This window comes from Carlito syrichta, unplaced genomic scaffold, assembly GCF_000164805.1.
Source record: "Carlito syrichta isolate Samal-C Ts95f unplaced genomic scaffold, Tarsius_syrichta-2.0.1 Scaffold311719, whole genome shotgun sequence".
In the NCBI taxonomy this organism is placed as follows: Eukaryota; Metazoa; Chordata; class Mammalia; order Primates; family Tarsiidae; genus Carlito; species Carlito syrichta.
The window spans coordinates 190414-206937 of NW_007255815.1; the positions used below are offsets into that span (position 1 = coordinate 190414).

At 35.3% G+C, this 16524-nt stretch overlaps 1 protein-coding gene across 6 annotated transcripts in view; it reads right to left on the minus strand.

Moving 5' to 3' along the window:
* The window catches only part of CEP170 (centrosomal protein 170), a 127367-nt gene that overhangs the window by 22245 nt on the left and 88598 nt on the right, over positions 1-16524 (minus strand). For 3 of the 6 annotated variants that reach the window (XM_008068996.1, XM_008068993.1, XM_008068992.1), the window contains one exon: positions 11156-11282. In XM_008068996.1, coding sequence (XP_008067187.1) covers positions 11156-11282 — 127 coding nt within the window. Of the gene's footprint in view, positions 1-11155; positions 11391-16524 lie in introns of all 6 variants that reach the window. The other 3 variants (XM_008068995.1, XM_008068994.1, XM_008068991.1) reach the window with 1 other exon arrangement.

A 16524-nucleotide genomic window follows, 5' to 3' on the forward strand; every position in this document is an offset into this window, starting at 1 on the left:
AGGCTTGAGCCACCATCCCTGACCTCAGAATAGTCTAAAAAGTACACGGTGAGAGATCCTGCAACTTCAAAATCCAAAGTAGATACGATGTAACTTTTAAAAAAAAGACAAAGGGGCAATCCTTTGGATCCCTTCCCACTGTGGAAGCTTTTCTGTCCTCTCAATAAATCTTGCTTTCTCACTTAAAAAAAAAAAAAAGTCAAAGCATCACTATGCTGCACAGGCTAGTCTCAAACTCCTGGGCTCAAGCGATCCTCCTGCCTCAGTCTCTGGTATAACTGGAATTACAGGTACAGGCCTGGCTTAAAGTAACATTTAAAAAAATTTACACAAAATGTGAGTTTGAAAGACCTTCAAGGAAAGCATAACTGCATAAAAATGTAATGAAATTTAAGAGGATAAGCTAAGTTGAAGCTTGTGGACCAATGGAAGCAATTTATGCTCAATTAGCATATAAACTTTGTAAGAAATGACAGATAGCTAATTCCTGTTTTACTTACCAATACAAAAAAGATAGGAAGAAGACCAACAAACGTTTACTGATCCCTTAGTACGTGCCAGGTACTAAGGACTACAACAATGAAGAAGCAGACCATAGGGAGATCACTTGCGCCCACAAGGACAAGGCTGTAGTGAGTTATGGTGGTGCCACTGCACCCCAACTTGGGTGAAAGAGACCTTGACTCTTTAAAAACAACAACAACAACAAAGAAGACAGGGTCCCTGCCCCCATGGAGCTTAGAATAAATAGTAAACATCATTATATTACAATATAATTAATACATTATAAAGAAGCTTTTTGTTCATCAATTCATTTACTACTCATTTAACTACGCTGTAAGAGAGGTATTTATTGGTCTTTTACTGAGGAAAATGAGGCTTAAGAGAAGTCATGTGATCATTTTTTTGCCAAGGTCACAAATAGATCTTTTCATTATGCCATACTACCTCTCACATTAGCATTCCACATACAATTTTAGAAAAACATATTAGTTGTTGATTTGATTCTTTTGAGAATGGGTTTAAAGTGTTTCCTTAGATAATAATTTCTTGCCATTTCCTGAATCAAATGAACTAGAATGAGAAACAGAATAACCAAGTTATTAAGAGATAAAAATAGATAAGGATCAGTTTGCCCCCAAATCTACATTTTCATTAAAGATTATTATGCAGACATTTGTACAATGATGCTTCTAATATTTGTGGCAAGCAGTATGAATTAGAAAAAAAGAACAGCAGCAATCTTCATATGTTGTACAGCAAACACTGTTTCAAATGAACAATTCTTAATGTATACACAATATATATTATTCATTTGAACACCTAATAGATAATTTTTCCATTTTGTTACAAAATTTGAATAGAAAAATAGTACCAAACAAATGAAATATAAACTAAGGATTCAGTTCTATATTACGAGTCTTTATGTTTTCTTAAGTATCAAAATCATTGATTCAATTTCAAAAATTTTATAGAAATAAGTATGAATTATTTGTAAAAAAAAGGTGAGATAACATGAAAACTGTACTTTGTCATAAAGTTATAATTTTCTTATGTAAACTATCTCAGTAATAGCACTCTTCTTATTTAAATCAGTCAAAAGTTTGTTTTTTTGGGGTTTTTTCCCCTTCACTGAAGGTTGTATACTGGAAAAAATATTAACTATAGATTTTGGGTATTTGATAGTTTAAAGGAAATATTACAAAATAGAGCCCTAGTGAAATGTCTAACTAAACATGCAATCTTTGCAAGTGTGATCTAATAACCATAATTTATTACATGTTATTGCCTTAAACTGCCAATGTAAACACTATTTTATGTTTTAAATTAGACATCTACTTTGCTTTTAAATACCATATTTGTTTTACAAAATCTTTACACGTAACTAGCATTTCAAAGGATATACATATGAACCACTAGTTTGCTATTATTGGAAAAAAGCAACTGATAGGGGATTAATGAAGAATACTAGTTTTAGAATCCTAAAGCTGAAGCTAATGACAGCAAATCAAACATCCTGTTATCTTAACATTGGCTAAGAGTTCATAACCCTAATGTCTTAGTCTTTAAAAAAAAAATTTAATTTTTAAATGACAAGAAGTGTTAAAATATAGAATTAGCTTAAGAAAGAGAGACATGGCCGGGTACCGTGGTTCAAGCCTGTAATCCCAGCACTTTGGGAGGCCAAGGTGAGGGGATGTCCTGAGGCCACGGGTTCGAGAACAGCCTGGGCAACTTGGCGAGACCTCCTCTCTACAATAAATCAAAAAATTAGTGGGGTGTGGTGGCATGTGCCTGTAGTTCCAGCTACTTAGAAGGCTGAGGTGGAAGGATCACCTGAGCCCAGAAGGTAGAGGCTGCAGCGGCCGGGAGTGTGCCACTGCCCTCCAGCCTGGGCGACAGAGTAAGACTCCAACTCAGAAAAAAAAAAAAAAAAAAAAAAAGGAGAGACCTTTAAGAGTCATTCCAGAAAAGCTTATAATTTCCATATTATTTAGCAGAGTTTAGTAAGACAAAAGTTATATATGAGGAAAAAAGGAATACAAGCTGAAGGATACTCAAAAAAACTGAAAAAGAAAAATATTTTTAAAAAAGGATATGGTCAGTATGAATGAAGATTTGAAATGAACGCAGCACCACATAACAAGATACATTTGGATTACTGAAACGAACCTCACTCTCTGGCCTCTTGATACTTAAAAAGAAGAGAGGAGCAGAGGGACAGAACCCTGTTCTCTAAAGGTCTTAGAACTGTTCACAAAGGAACTTAAAAGACATTTATTAGGTGATTCAAAGAAAATATTTCAAAACATCAGATTTGATAACACTGATGTGTTTAAAAGTTGTTTGAGACAATCCATATATATATTCTTTTTTTTATTAATCTGTAAGTTTTCATTCTTTTTAGTTGTCCAGGCACCAAGTTCTACCAATTTTTTTCCACTGTGTTCCCTAATCTATGCTTCAAACAAATACGTATCATCTTTTTCCATGTTCTCAACTGCTCATGAATGCATCAGTGCAACAGACCCCTAAGTTTATTCTGACTGACCATTTTTTTCCTGAAAATATCTGAAATATAAAATCAAATATTCCTTAAGGAGCAATTCCACGTCAGTCACCTGTCAAAACTTTTAAATCGATTCTTTCTTCCCCTCATTGTTTTTCTAAGCTTTAACAATCTTCCTTGTCAGCCCTCAATCTTACCTATCCATTTATATATCTTATTCCTTCCCACAATAAACTACTATTTTTATCAGTCCAGACTCATTTTGATCTGTGCTTTTTGCTTATAATGGAACATCTCATTGGAATGTTCTTCCTTTTCTCTTCTACCTTCTATATTCTGTTTTTCTTCAAGCTTGGTTCCAATTCCTCCTCCATGCAGTCTTCCCTGATTATTCTGGTCTTCATTAATCTCTGAATTTCACTACCACTTAAAATCTGTCTGTATGGTTTAGCACAATATTATATAATATTTAGGTATTTTGCTGTTTTACTGATTAGTTTTAATTGAAACTTTTAATGAGATAATTATAGATTCACATAGTTATAAGAAATAATAATTCCAATTATACCTTGATTCTCATAAATCTAAATGTAAGAGATGTACAGAAGACTAAAACTTTTAAATAAAGTTCTAAATATAATCATGCATAGTCATTGCTTTGCTAAACTCTGGTGGTGTCCACGTGGCTCTCTGAGCTACTGCTATCATGTTTCTTAGCTTTTGTCCCCTCCCCTGCCTTGGGGAGGTGAATCTCTCTCTATTTCCTCTCTCTTTTCTCTAATTTACTTTCTAAATAAACTATATTTTCCAATCCAAATAAATAAATAAAATCATACACCACTGTTTTCTCTATACCCCTCTTAAATATAACTAACATTTATAAACACCTTACTATATATCAAGCACTAGGTTAAGTATGTGCATCAACTTGTTGACTCTCTCTGAAGTTGTCACTACAGTATTATGTCCATTTAGATGAGATCACTAAATCACAGCTAATTTGTCTAGGGTCACACAGAACTTGTGGTAGAGCTGGATCTGAATCTAGATGGTCCTAAGCCCAGAGTCCACATTTTTGACCATCCAGCTACACTGCATCCCTATAATTAAGTTACCCTTTAGACTTCAGCAGCACTTGGAGTTCACTCACCATTCCCTGGTGATATCATCTACCACACAGCTTCAAGTATTTACTCTTTGTGAATGACCTAACATATGAATCTAACTTTCACTGATGTTTGGCTTCGGAGCTGTAGTTCAACTGTTGCTAGACTTCACATTGCTATCCTGTAAATATCTTAGTGTCAGTATGACCAAAATACAAACTATCTTCTTTCTCCTTGCTTTTTGTGCTCCCTGCTCTTACCAATCTCCAATTTGATTAACCATCGAACCATTTTAAATTCTGCTTACCATGCTGGTAATCATCAAATGTTCATAATTGCTGCAGCTCTGTATCTCTCATTCATCTGTTCATTTGTACCCTCACAAACACTATCTTCTCTCAGGTCTTGCACATTAACTTTTGGAATAGATCATCAATCCCTCTACAGACTCTGTTCTATAAATGCCTTTAGAGTTTCCTTCCTTTTATAAAGATCTGAAGTTACCCTTCTATTAAAAAATCTTCAAAGTCTTCAAAGCACATAAAATAATATGCATACTCCTTAGCTGGTATTCAAAGTCTCCCATTGTTTAGCCACCTTTACCCTATCTTCAGTTTGGTCATCCATTAATTATATACTTTCACATCTTATATTTGAGCAAAACTTCATTACTTTTAAAAACTCTATCACAAGGAATACCAAAAGGAATACCAAAAATGGAATTATCTTTTGGAGGGCGAGCTCCTTGTAGTACAAGCATCCCCAGCTAGGTAAGCATTCTAGGAAACCACTGGCAGGAGTGTACCAACTAGCATTGTTGTGAGATGATTTGTGGTAGAAACGTCCCAAGCTGTGGCAAACAGGTAACTGGTTCTTCCACCATGACAAAGCATCTGCCCATATCATGCTGAGTGTTCAGCAGTTTTTGACCAAAAACTGTATGACTCCCATGATGCACCCTCCTTATTCACAAGATTTCTCCCCAGAGTGACTTTTTTGTTTCCCCAAATGAAAAAAGGCCTCAAAGGGAATGTTTTGCCAATGTGGAAGAGGTGAAACAAAAAATGGCAGAAGGACTAAAAGGCATCAAAATTGACAAGTTCAAAATTGTTTTGCACTATGGAAAAAGCGTGTTCAAACAGTAATTTGAAGGTGTTTGAAGTTTAAACACGTAAGAACACATAAATTTTTAATAAATAAATTCTGGTTGTTTGGGGTCGCTTCTTGTATAGCACTGTGACTTATGTGTGTCAGTTATACATATCTTTGCTTCCTTTCTTTGACTCTAAACTCTAAGGACATCAGTGTCTAAGTCATCTTCACAGTCCCTTCAAGCTAAACTCTATGTTTTGCTCTTAGAAGTCACTTAAAAAACTTTGTTGAGAGGATATGTACATAGAATATATATTTAAAGCATGTGTGTGTGTGTGTGTGTGTGTGTGTGTGTGTGTGTGTGTGTGTGTGTAAATTTGATCCAAAACAGGACTGTGCAGAGGTGTATACAGAAATAGGACACCACTTTGGCAAATAATACTTTCAGTCAACATGAGAATAAAATATTACATTGGCTTTATCCTTTAATTTTCTCTTGTAACACATCTACAATGAAGTAGCTGTTAACCCTTGAAATAAAATACAACTAACTAGAAATCTCTCCTACAAAATAAAATTTGATGGTACAATAAAATGTGTAATAGTGAATCAAAAACACTGAGATGCCTTTAAGTGTCTTCTGATTCAAATGAGAGTTACATGCATACCTCAATTTATTATACACTGCTTTTTTGTGCTTTGCAGATACGTGTTTTTTAAATTGAAGGTCTGTGGTAACCCTGCATTAAGCATATCTGCCAGCAGCATTTTCCCAACAGCATGTGCTCACTTTGTCTATGTCACATTTTGGTAATTCTCACGATATTTCCAACGTTTTTCAATATGATTGTATCTGTTATGGTGATTTGTGATCAGACATCTTTGATGTTACCACTATAATTTCTTTGGGATGCCACAAACCATGCCTATCTAAGATGGAGAAAATTGATAAAATTGTGTGTGTTCTGACTGCTTCACTGACCACTTGTTCCCTCATCTCCCTTCTTCTCAGGCCTCCCTATTCCTTGAGACATAACAATATTGAAGTTAGGCCAGTTAATAACCACCCAATGGCCTCTAAGTGTTCAAGTGAAAGAGTCACACGTCTCTCATTTTAAATCAAATGCTAGAAAAGATTAGGTTTTCGGAGGAAAGCAGGTTGAAAGCCAAGACAGGTCTAAAGCTAGGCCTCTTGCACTAAATAGTTAGCCAACTTGTGAATATAAAGGCAAAGTTCTTGAAGGACATTAAAAGTGCTACTCCACTGAACACATGAACGAGAAGAAAGCAAAACAGCCTACTGCTGATATGGAGAAAGTCTGAGTGTTCTGAATAGAAATTTCAAATCAGCTATAACATTCTCTTAAGCCAAAACCTCTTCCAGAGTAAGGTCTGCACTCTCTTCAATTCTGTGCAGGCTGAGTGAGGAAGAAGAAAAGTTTGCAGAGGTTGGCTCATGAGGTTTAAGGTAAAAAGTCATTTCCAAATAACATTAAAGTGCAAAGTGAAGCAGCAAGTGCTGATGTTGATTGAAGTGGCAACAAATTATTCAGAAGATCTAGCTAAGATCATTGACAAAGTGGTTACACTAAACAACAGATTTTCAGAGTAGACAAAACAGACTTATTGAAAGAAGATGCCACCTAGGACTTTCATAGCTAGAGATAAGTCAATGCCTGGCTTCAAAGCTTTAAAAGACAGGCAGGCTCTGGCTCTCTTGTTAGAGGCTAATATAGCCGGCGACATTCAGTAGGAAGTCAGTGTCTCATTTACCATTACAAAAATCCTAGGGTTCTTAGGTATCTTATGTTCTCGCTACTAAATGGACCTTGAACAATTATAATACTATAAGAAAGAGATTGGCAGTAGTGGGAAACTGTCGGGAGGGAGGGTGGGATTGGCAGTTGAGGGAAACTGCTAGGGAAGGAAGGGGCATACCTCATCAACAAGGGTACCTGCATAATCAAGGTTTGTATAGCTAGCCCTGAACTGTACCCCACATCTTTATAACAAAAAAAAAAGAGAAAATAAAAACCCTAGGGTTCTTAAGAATTATGCTACATCGACTCTGTTCATGCTCTATAAATGTAACAACAAAGTCTAGATGTCAGCACATCTGTTTACAGCATAGTTTACTAAATATTCTAAGCCCACCGTGGAGACCTCTTGCTCTGAAGTAAGATTCCTTTCAAAATATTACTGCTTATTGACAATGTACCTGATCACCCAAGAGCTCTAATGGAGATGTACAAGATGATTAGTGTTGGTTTTCACGCCTGATAATAAAACATCCATTCTGCAGCCCATAGATCAAGGAGTCATTTTTACTTTTAAGTCTTATTATTTAAGAAATACATTCCATGTGGCTATCACTACCATAGACAGTGATTCCTCTGATAGATTTTCAAAGTAAACTGAAAACCTTCTAGAAATAATTTAACATTCTATATGCAATTAGGAACATTTGTGATTCACGGGAGGAGGTCAAAATATCAACATATAACAGGAATTTGGAAGAAGTCGATCGCAACCCTCATGGACGACTTTGAGGGGTTCAATACTTCAGTAGAGGAAGTAAACTGCAGATGTGATGAAAATATTAAGAGTGGAGCCTGAAGATGAAACTGAAATGCATTCTCATAGTAAAACATTAATGGATGAGGAGCTAATTCTTACAGATGAGCAAAGAAAGTGGTTTTTTGACATGGAATCTACTCCTGGTAAAGATGCTGTGAACATTACTGAAATGACAACAAAGGATTAAAAATATTACATGAACTTAGCTGGTAAGTCAGTGGCAGGGCTTGAGAGGATTGACTCCAATTTTGAAAGAAGTTCTACTGTGGATAAAATGCTATGGGAATAGCACCACATACTACAATCTTTTGTAAAAGAAAATCAATCAATGCAGTAAACTGCATTGTTGTTTTATTTTAAGAAAATACCACAGCTATCCCAATCTTCAGCAACCATCACCCTGATCAGTCAGCAGTCATCAAAAAAATGAGACAGACCCCTCCACCAGTAAAAAGATAATGGCTTGCTGAAGGCTTAGATGATCAGTAGCATTTTTAGCAATAAAGTATTTTTAAATTAAGGTATATACATCTTTAAAATAAATGTTACTGTATACTTAGCAGACTACAGTATAGCATAAACATAACTTTTATATGCCCTGGGAAACAAAACAATTCATGTAATCTGCTTCATTGTGATATTTGCTTTATTATGGTGGTCTGGAACCCAACCTGCAATATCTCTGAGGTACATGCCTGTATATAATCTTCCAGTATAATTTTTAGGTTAAATGGATTTTATTCAATCATCTGTAAAGGTGGTATTGTTGCTCTCATCATATTCATAAACTCATTATAACTTCTCGAATTGCTGATAGATGAAAATCTCTATCTATATTGATAATACAGAAACTGAGGCAGGAGCTACCAAGCACATGCATCAAGAGTACCTGAAAGAAAAGTTTCCTCTTCAAATTGGAAGACCAAATATACCATACTTTGCTTATATATTTTATATACCAGATGGATCTTGCTCTTGTGCTTTAAATGTAAGTAGTTACTAATTACAAATTAACAAAGTGCTGGTTAAGTGAAATAGTCCTAAATTTTAAATAAAAAGACTATGCCAAAGCATAAAAATTTCTGTTATAAATTAAAGCTCATCATTACACTTTTCAAATATCTTTACCTATGCCCTATTCAAATGTCTTTACCTAGTACTCATCAACAAATATTGCTCTCAGCTTATGAATTGTTTCAATGACAGTAGTAGCCCATTTAAAGAAATAAATTTCGCCAGGCTCGGTGGCTCAGCCTGTAATCCCGCGCCTTGGGAGGCTGAGGTGAGTGGATTGCCTGAGCCCGCGGGATCGAGACCCGCCTGGGCAACTTGGCGAGACCTCATCTCTACAATAAATCAAAAAATTAGCTGGGCATGGTAGCACGTGCCTGTAGTTCCAGCTACTTGGAAGGCTGAGGCGGAAGGAGCGCCGGAGCCCAGCAGGTGGAGGCTGCGGTGGCCAGGAGTGGCCACTGCACTCCAGTCTGGGTGACAGAGTGAGAATCAAAAAAAAAAAAAAAAAGAAAAGAAAAGAAAAGAAAAAAATTTCTCACATTCTACTTAGTTTGTGATTGATAGCCATTTAAAAATAAAATTTGTCACCTTAAACAAACTAATCAATGTCCTGCAGAAACATCAAATATCAACATTAACTTTCTTTCCTTCCTCCCTCACCTTACTTTTCTTTTTCCATATCAAACCAACCAACCAACCAAACTAACAAAGAAAACCCAAACCACTTCTTTGGCTTTGAGATATATGGCTAAAACATATATCTTGAAAAATTAAAATTCCAAAGGCAAATTTTATTAGCACAGTACTACTGACAAACTAAAGGGAAAGGTATGAAACTCACTGGAGGTTTAAGAGCCTGGACTCAGAGTCCTGTTATTGCTACTTAAAATACACATTGATAAGAACAATACGACACACAAAACAAAATTGAGCCAAGTAACATACAATGTACGGCCCCTCTTGCCTCTTCCCTTTGTGTCAGAACTCTTCTGAGGCTTGGCTCAGAAAGTGTTTAGTCTTTTTAGCCTGGGGTAGAGAGAACTTGAGAGTGGAGGCCTCCTGAGAGGAGGCATCTAGACACACTTTCTAGTTCCCCTGATACCAGTGGACCTTGTGCAACTGGACATCTCCATGGCAAGGGGAAAAGTAATGAGAGAAGAGCAAAACCTGCTGTTGCCAGCTGTGCCCAGAAGAACAAAAAAACGTGTCAAGATTCTCTCAGTACAAGCATTTGGTGGGCCTATAATGATCCACGGATCCCAAAGCATGTATACACCTTTCCCTAACTAGAACTGGCTTAAAGTAATTCAATAATTAGTCTCATGAAAATGTATTTATATGGTAAAACAAAAATGTCATAAGTAGCACAATGAGATTGGAAAGGTATAGTCTCCAATAATAAAAGTAGTAAGTGAATAGTCAACAAAAACAAAAAAACTAAACATTAAACTAACGAGCCAGAAAAAAACACAATTCACAGAAGTCAATAAAATAAAGAAAAAAAGATGAACACCATTAAATTATGGTAAAAGTTTGCTGCTTTTTAAAGCATCTATGAATTATTATATATAAATTATTTAATAAAGTTGCTAAGTATAAAACCTAAAGATTAGATCTTAAAGATATAAGTAAGCTTACAATGTATATGGTAAAAATGTTTAGGTAACATATGGTATATTTTAGTATCTTATAAACTTTAAACAAAAAAATCATATATTTTAAACTACTATAGTAATTAGTATAACCTCTCTTCAGTGTTCAATCACAATAAGTTATTAATTAAAAATAAAATCTGCTGCATTTTCTTTTTTGTATGTAATCTAAACGTTATAATACATTTATTTAATATTCAAAATGATCATGTTTTAATTAAATTATTAAAGAGCTGAACTAACTAGTCATAAAAGCATAACTAAAAATCTGCCTACTCTAATTCTCTCCAGAAAACAGTAGCAACATATCTCTAACAGGTATACTATTACCTCTTTGGAATATTAAAGGAAAGTAATCAGTAAACTTACTGTACAATTTTTAGTTATGTAGCTTTGATACTGACAACATTCAAAAGTTATGCATACTCATCAACATCTCCACTAGAAAGGGGAGGAGGAAGAGGGAAAAGATCAAAATAAATCAAATCTACAATATTAGTAGCACTGGCATTAAAAAAAAAGGGAAATGAAAAGGAAAAAAAGCTGAATGGCAAGTAACACTAATGACAAACCTGAGTTCAGAGTTATCTGCGGATGTCAGGTCTTATACTACTAGTACAAATCGAATAAAAGCTAAATTCTGCTACCAAGTTGAAATGTTCACAGAAATGTTCTATTTTTAAAGATAGTTACTCAAAACCAACCTGGCTATCTCTTCTCGATGAGCAGTCCAATCTCGGATGTAGTCTTCCTGTTCTTTAATCCGGTGCTTGAATGAAGAACCAGTAGGCACTGAAGATCCAGCGCTCTGCAAGCGAGTGGTTTTCAGGGCTGGAGAAGTACGTAGACGGGCATGTTTAGGGGAATTACGGTTTGATCCAAATTCATCTTCTGAGGTGGAAGCATAATCAGTAGGAAAGCGCCTCCATCTTGAATTTACTAAATTAGTTTAATTATTAAAAAAAGAATTATTATGTTATCACTTTAAGGAGGTAAAATAAAAAGCATGATTTCAAAAACACCACGAGCGCACACACAGCACAATTTTCAATAACTGACATACACATACCTCACACAAACCGTAAGTCTACTACTCCTTAAAGATATAAATATTACACTTTGGTGAATTAAAAACAATGAATAATTAAAAACAATCAAAAGACCATGTTTTTCATAGTGTGGTGAATAAACATTCAGATGAAAGATTTCACTAATGATACACTAGCAAGCTCTATGCATCAATGTTTTACTTGGGTACATTTCAATTGTAAGTACTTCTCATTTAAGTGAAGATATGGATTTTAAAAAAATGACAGCAACAACATCAACAACAAAAATAAAAACAAGGGAAAAGATTTCTTCATGCCACATGGACTTTCAACATAGAGATGGTAAAACTTTCTTTTCCCAACATATAGATGTGCATAATTCCTACTGTGGAAATTATGCCTTTATGGCAGGAAAAAAAAAACATTACCTCTGTCATTCAACATCCTGTCACGCTATGGTTGGAAAAAATCTTTTTACGTGGTAAAAAGCACAACAAAACATCTTCAGTACAACTCTGCTGCTTTGACACTGAAAGCATATGGTGAAAATAGACAATGGCATAAAAGCTACAAAAAACAAAACTCTACAAGCTATCCTCACAATCATTGACATTTAAGGCACAGGAGATACTGTGAAAAGTCACATTAAAGAAAGTGGCCATCACTTTCTTACTTACATTTAGTAAAGACATTTAAAAATGGTATTGCTGACATTTAAAAAATCAGAAGACAAATTAATGCAGACACTTTACTACCGTTAACATGAGAATCAAACATACAAATAACTTGCAAAGCATAAATAGAGGTTAAAAAACAAGGAGATAATGGCTAATTCACAATAAACTTCACAAGAGGAGGAACCACATCTGTTTAGTCTACTAATGGTATACCTAGCACTTAGCAGAGTGTCTGGCTAGTAAAGGTTTAACAAATATTTTTGAATAAATGGAAACAATTTCTGGATACAAACCATTTGTCCTTCTTAAAACTAGTAAAAAGCATGAGATATTTTGGTGTTACAAAATGACAAAACCTTAGCATCTGCTGTAGGTTCCAACTGGCATTAATATTAGAAGAGTTTTTCTTTCTTTTGTATCAGAAACTGAGCAAAACTGCATAGATTAGTGGAGCGTAGAATTCCTTCATCCTTCCCCACTAGAATCTTCTGCCTTTTTCGTCTTTTCCCCCACAAATGACATTTTTGCCTGGGGCTCCCTAAGGCTGAGTTGGCTGAGCTGAAGCTGGCATACACAGCTACCAGAGCTGGCTTAAGCAGCAGAGTCATCTAGGATCAGGAATAAGCCATAAATTCGAGCCTCCTCATTCATCCTAACACCTGAAATAGATTCCTACGTACGATACAAGGAACACATGCAGAAAATCATGGCTCTCTGTAAAAGCATACGCAAGAACATATAAAGAACTCTAGCTCTGAGACACTGTTTTGAAGACGGGCTTAGAGATAATTTGATTTTGGCATTGTAAGATAATTTACTAACGTAGACAATACTTTTACTGTGGTGGAAATTTACTCACTTCGAGATATATGAAAACCACCACGAACTGAAGTAACCCTGAGACTTGAAACCAATTTTAGGAAGTTTAGGAACAAGAGCAAAAAGGTTTCAGAAAAAAATTAGAAATATGGCAAACAAAATCAACGGTATTGCAAAAACACTTGCACTTTTTCTTTCTTTTTTAGCTGGAGTCTCTGTCACCCAGGCTGGAGTGCAGTGGCACGCTCATGGCCACTGCAGCCTCGACCAGCTGGACTCAGGCAATCCTTCCACCTCAGCCTTCCAAATAGCTGAAACCACAGGTGCGCACTACTATGCCTGGCTAATTTTTTATTTTTGTAGAGGTCTCGCCAACTTGCCCGAGCTGGTCTCGAACCCGCAGTCTCAGGCAATCCCCTGGAACTCAGCCTCCAAAAGTGCTGGGATTATAGGCTGAGCCACCAAGTCTGACCTGTACTTTTCAATAAAGGTATTTCTTTAAATGCTAACTGAGTTTATTTTGATATCTTGTTAATATTATTCATAAATAAGAAAAAGATAACTTGTTAGGTCAAATTTGCTGACTTTGAACTGGGAAGCTATGGTTACCATACCAATAATTGAAAATTGTTTGGAGAGAATATAAAACCAGTAACAAAAAGTTTTAATAAATTGCAGAATATATGAAAACATAAGTAAGTATGATGAAACTAAGGTAATTAATTTGGCACCAATGCCTAATATATTTCATGACAGAGTGCATCAAGAAGAATGAGACATTGAGTATCAGGTGCTACTAATATGTGTTAAACGTCAGGTGATAATACATAAGTAGGGCCATATTAGAATTAACTTTTAACAGTCTCTCAGGATCAAAAACAACTACATTTTAAGGGAGAAAAAGTAAAAAAAAAATTCCCTTTCACAAACTTTCTACCTCTTTTTATGGGGCAGTCTGTCCAGAAGTTAGGACAGTAAAGCTTCTAATAATATCTTAAAAAGCAACCAAAATAATAAAGCATATTTTAAAAACTAAAAGATGACATTATTAGGTTTGTTCTCTTAAAAGAAAGGGGAAAACTGAATAAAATAATTATGGTAGAGCAGAAAAATGAATATATGGTTAATAAATCTTTAAGTAACTAAGGGTTATCTTTACTAGTGGAAAGCATATCATACATGGTATACTATTAAAAAAGCTCAAGTTACCTCAGGACACTACTTAGCTTGTGTAAAGAGCAGAGGTGAGACTGAGCAAAATGGACTGGGAGATGGGAAAATGGACTGGGAAAGGAGTTTGCTGCTAGGACCTCTAGTCTGTTATTTCTCAAAGAACTTCTTTTAAAACATTTTGCTTTTTTTTTTTTTTTTTTTTGAGTTGGAGTCTCACTCTGTCGCCCAGACTGGAGTGCAGCGGCCGCTCCCAGCCACCGCAGCCTCGACCTGCTGGGCTCCGGCGATCCTGCCGCCTAGCCTTCCGAGTAGCCCGGAATTACAGGCATGCGCTACCACGCCCGGCTGATTTTTTTTATTTATTGTAGAGATGAGGTCTTGCTGCCCAGGTGAGTCTCGAACCCGTGGGCTCAGGCAATCCTCTCACCTCAGCCTCCCAAGGTGTGGGATTACAGGCTGAGCCACCGAGCCCGGCTCATTTTGCTTTCTTAATGCTTCCAAACTATAGCAGTTTTACATTTTGTCTGGAGAAAATTCTCTACAAATCTGCAAATTAATGCAAAAGAAATTTCAAGTTAAAATCATTTAAATTCCTCCCAAAACTTATTTCATAGAATTTTAGAACAGAATGACCTTAGATATTAGTCTAAATTCTTCAATTTACAGAGAAAAAACAAGCCCAGAGAGGTCTAGCCTTGCTTTAAAAAAGGTATAAGCCCGGTCTACTGACTCCCAGAATGCAAAATTCATTCTTCGCTATTCTAAATGTTTTACAATTAAATGTTAGAAAAGTCTCATTAAAAAAAAAAAATTCCAATAAGACTGTTTTTTTCTTTTAAAAGACACCCTAAATTTACAGTTTTTACATTTACAGTTTTTCTGATTTTTATCTGTGCTGAAGAAAAATTTTACTGCTTTCTCTTGAATTTTATTCTGCTTAGGTAACAAATTATTTTAGTTATAAAATGTGCAACACTCCCTCTTTACTACAATATTCTACAACATTCACAAAAATATTCTATTCACAAAAATATACCATTATCTGCAATGTCTAGAGAATTAAAAAGGAAAATAAGACTTATTACTAAAATATCTCTGTGAATGTTCTGATTTCTTTGTTGACACTGAAATATACAGAGTTCGCAAACACATTTCAGAAAACACACTGCATCTTCAATTCAGAATATTTTAGTAGGAGATGAAACCACAAACATGTTTTGCATGTGTATTAATGAGCATTCAGCAGTAAGGTCATCTGGGGAGAAAAACCCTGACAATGTTCTATTTTGGCCTTTGAGCTGGAGGAAGAATTAACTCAAGTCATGCATGCCCAACGTTTAATTTGTATTGTCTATAAATTTTAAAAATTAGAATAAAAAAGGGAAAGCAAACAATTGAAAAAATTCTAAAACTATTAACATATTTTTTTCTAAAATGTGCACTTAAAACATAATGGAACCCAACTGCTTTATTTTGGTAATTCAGGGTCCCTAATTTTAAATATATCTTGTCAAAATAAATCTGGATATTTTGATTACAATTTAAAACTGAAGAATCTGAGAAGGGAAAAAAACCATTGAGTTAAACTCCTAGATACAAACTCAGAGAAGTATCAGAGAAGCATAAAAGAAAAATTACCCTTAGTGTTATTAAATCAGAGATTTCCAATCTCCTATTTTTTGAGGTAGGGTCTCACTCTGTCACCCAGATTGGAGTGCTGTGGCATGATCATGGCTTACTACAGCCTTGAACTCCTGGGCTTAGGCAATCATCCTGCCTCAGCCTCCCGAGTACCTGGGACTACAGGCACGTATCACCACACCCAGCAAATTTTTAATTTTTGTAGAGACAAGTATCACTATATTGCACAGGCTGGTTTTGAACCGCTAGGCTCAAACAATCTTCCCACCTCTACCTCCCAAAATATTGGGATTACAGATGGAGCCACCATGTCCAGCCTCCTATTTTTATCATACACATTTCTTTAAACACTTTAAAAAGACACAGTCTAAAATGTGGAATTTGAAACACTACAGAATTACTTTTACAAATGTCATTTTAGACAATATCACAGATGATAGGTTCAGATAATTCCAAGATCTTTAAAGTTTACACTGTGCATAGTAACATTGACCAATATGATTTAACATTCTTTTGAGTTAAGTTGAAAAAGATTATATATTTTTTCCATTCAACACATCATAATTATCTTAAATAGAAAGGTCATAATATCAAAGACACCTCAATTAGCAAAATCAAAGAGGTATTTTTGCTTTTTTGTTTTTTACTACCTTATCCATAAAACTATTTTAGGATGTTCCCAATGACTGAAAGATCATGGCCACTGTACTTCTA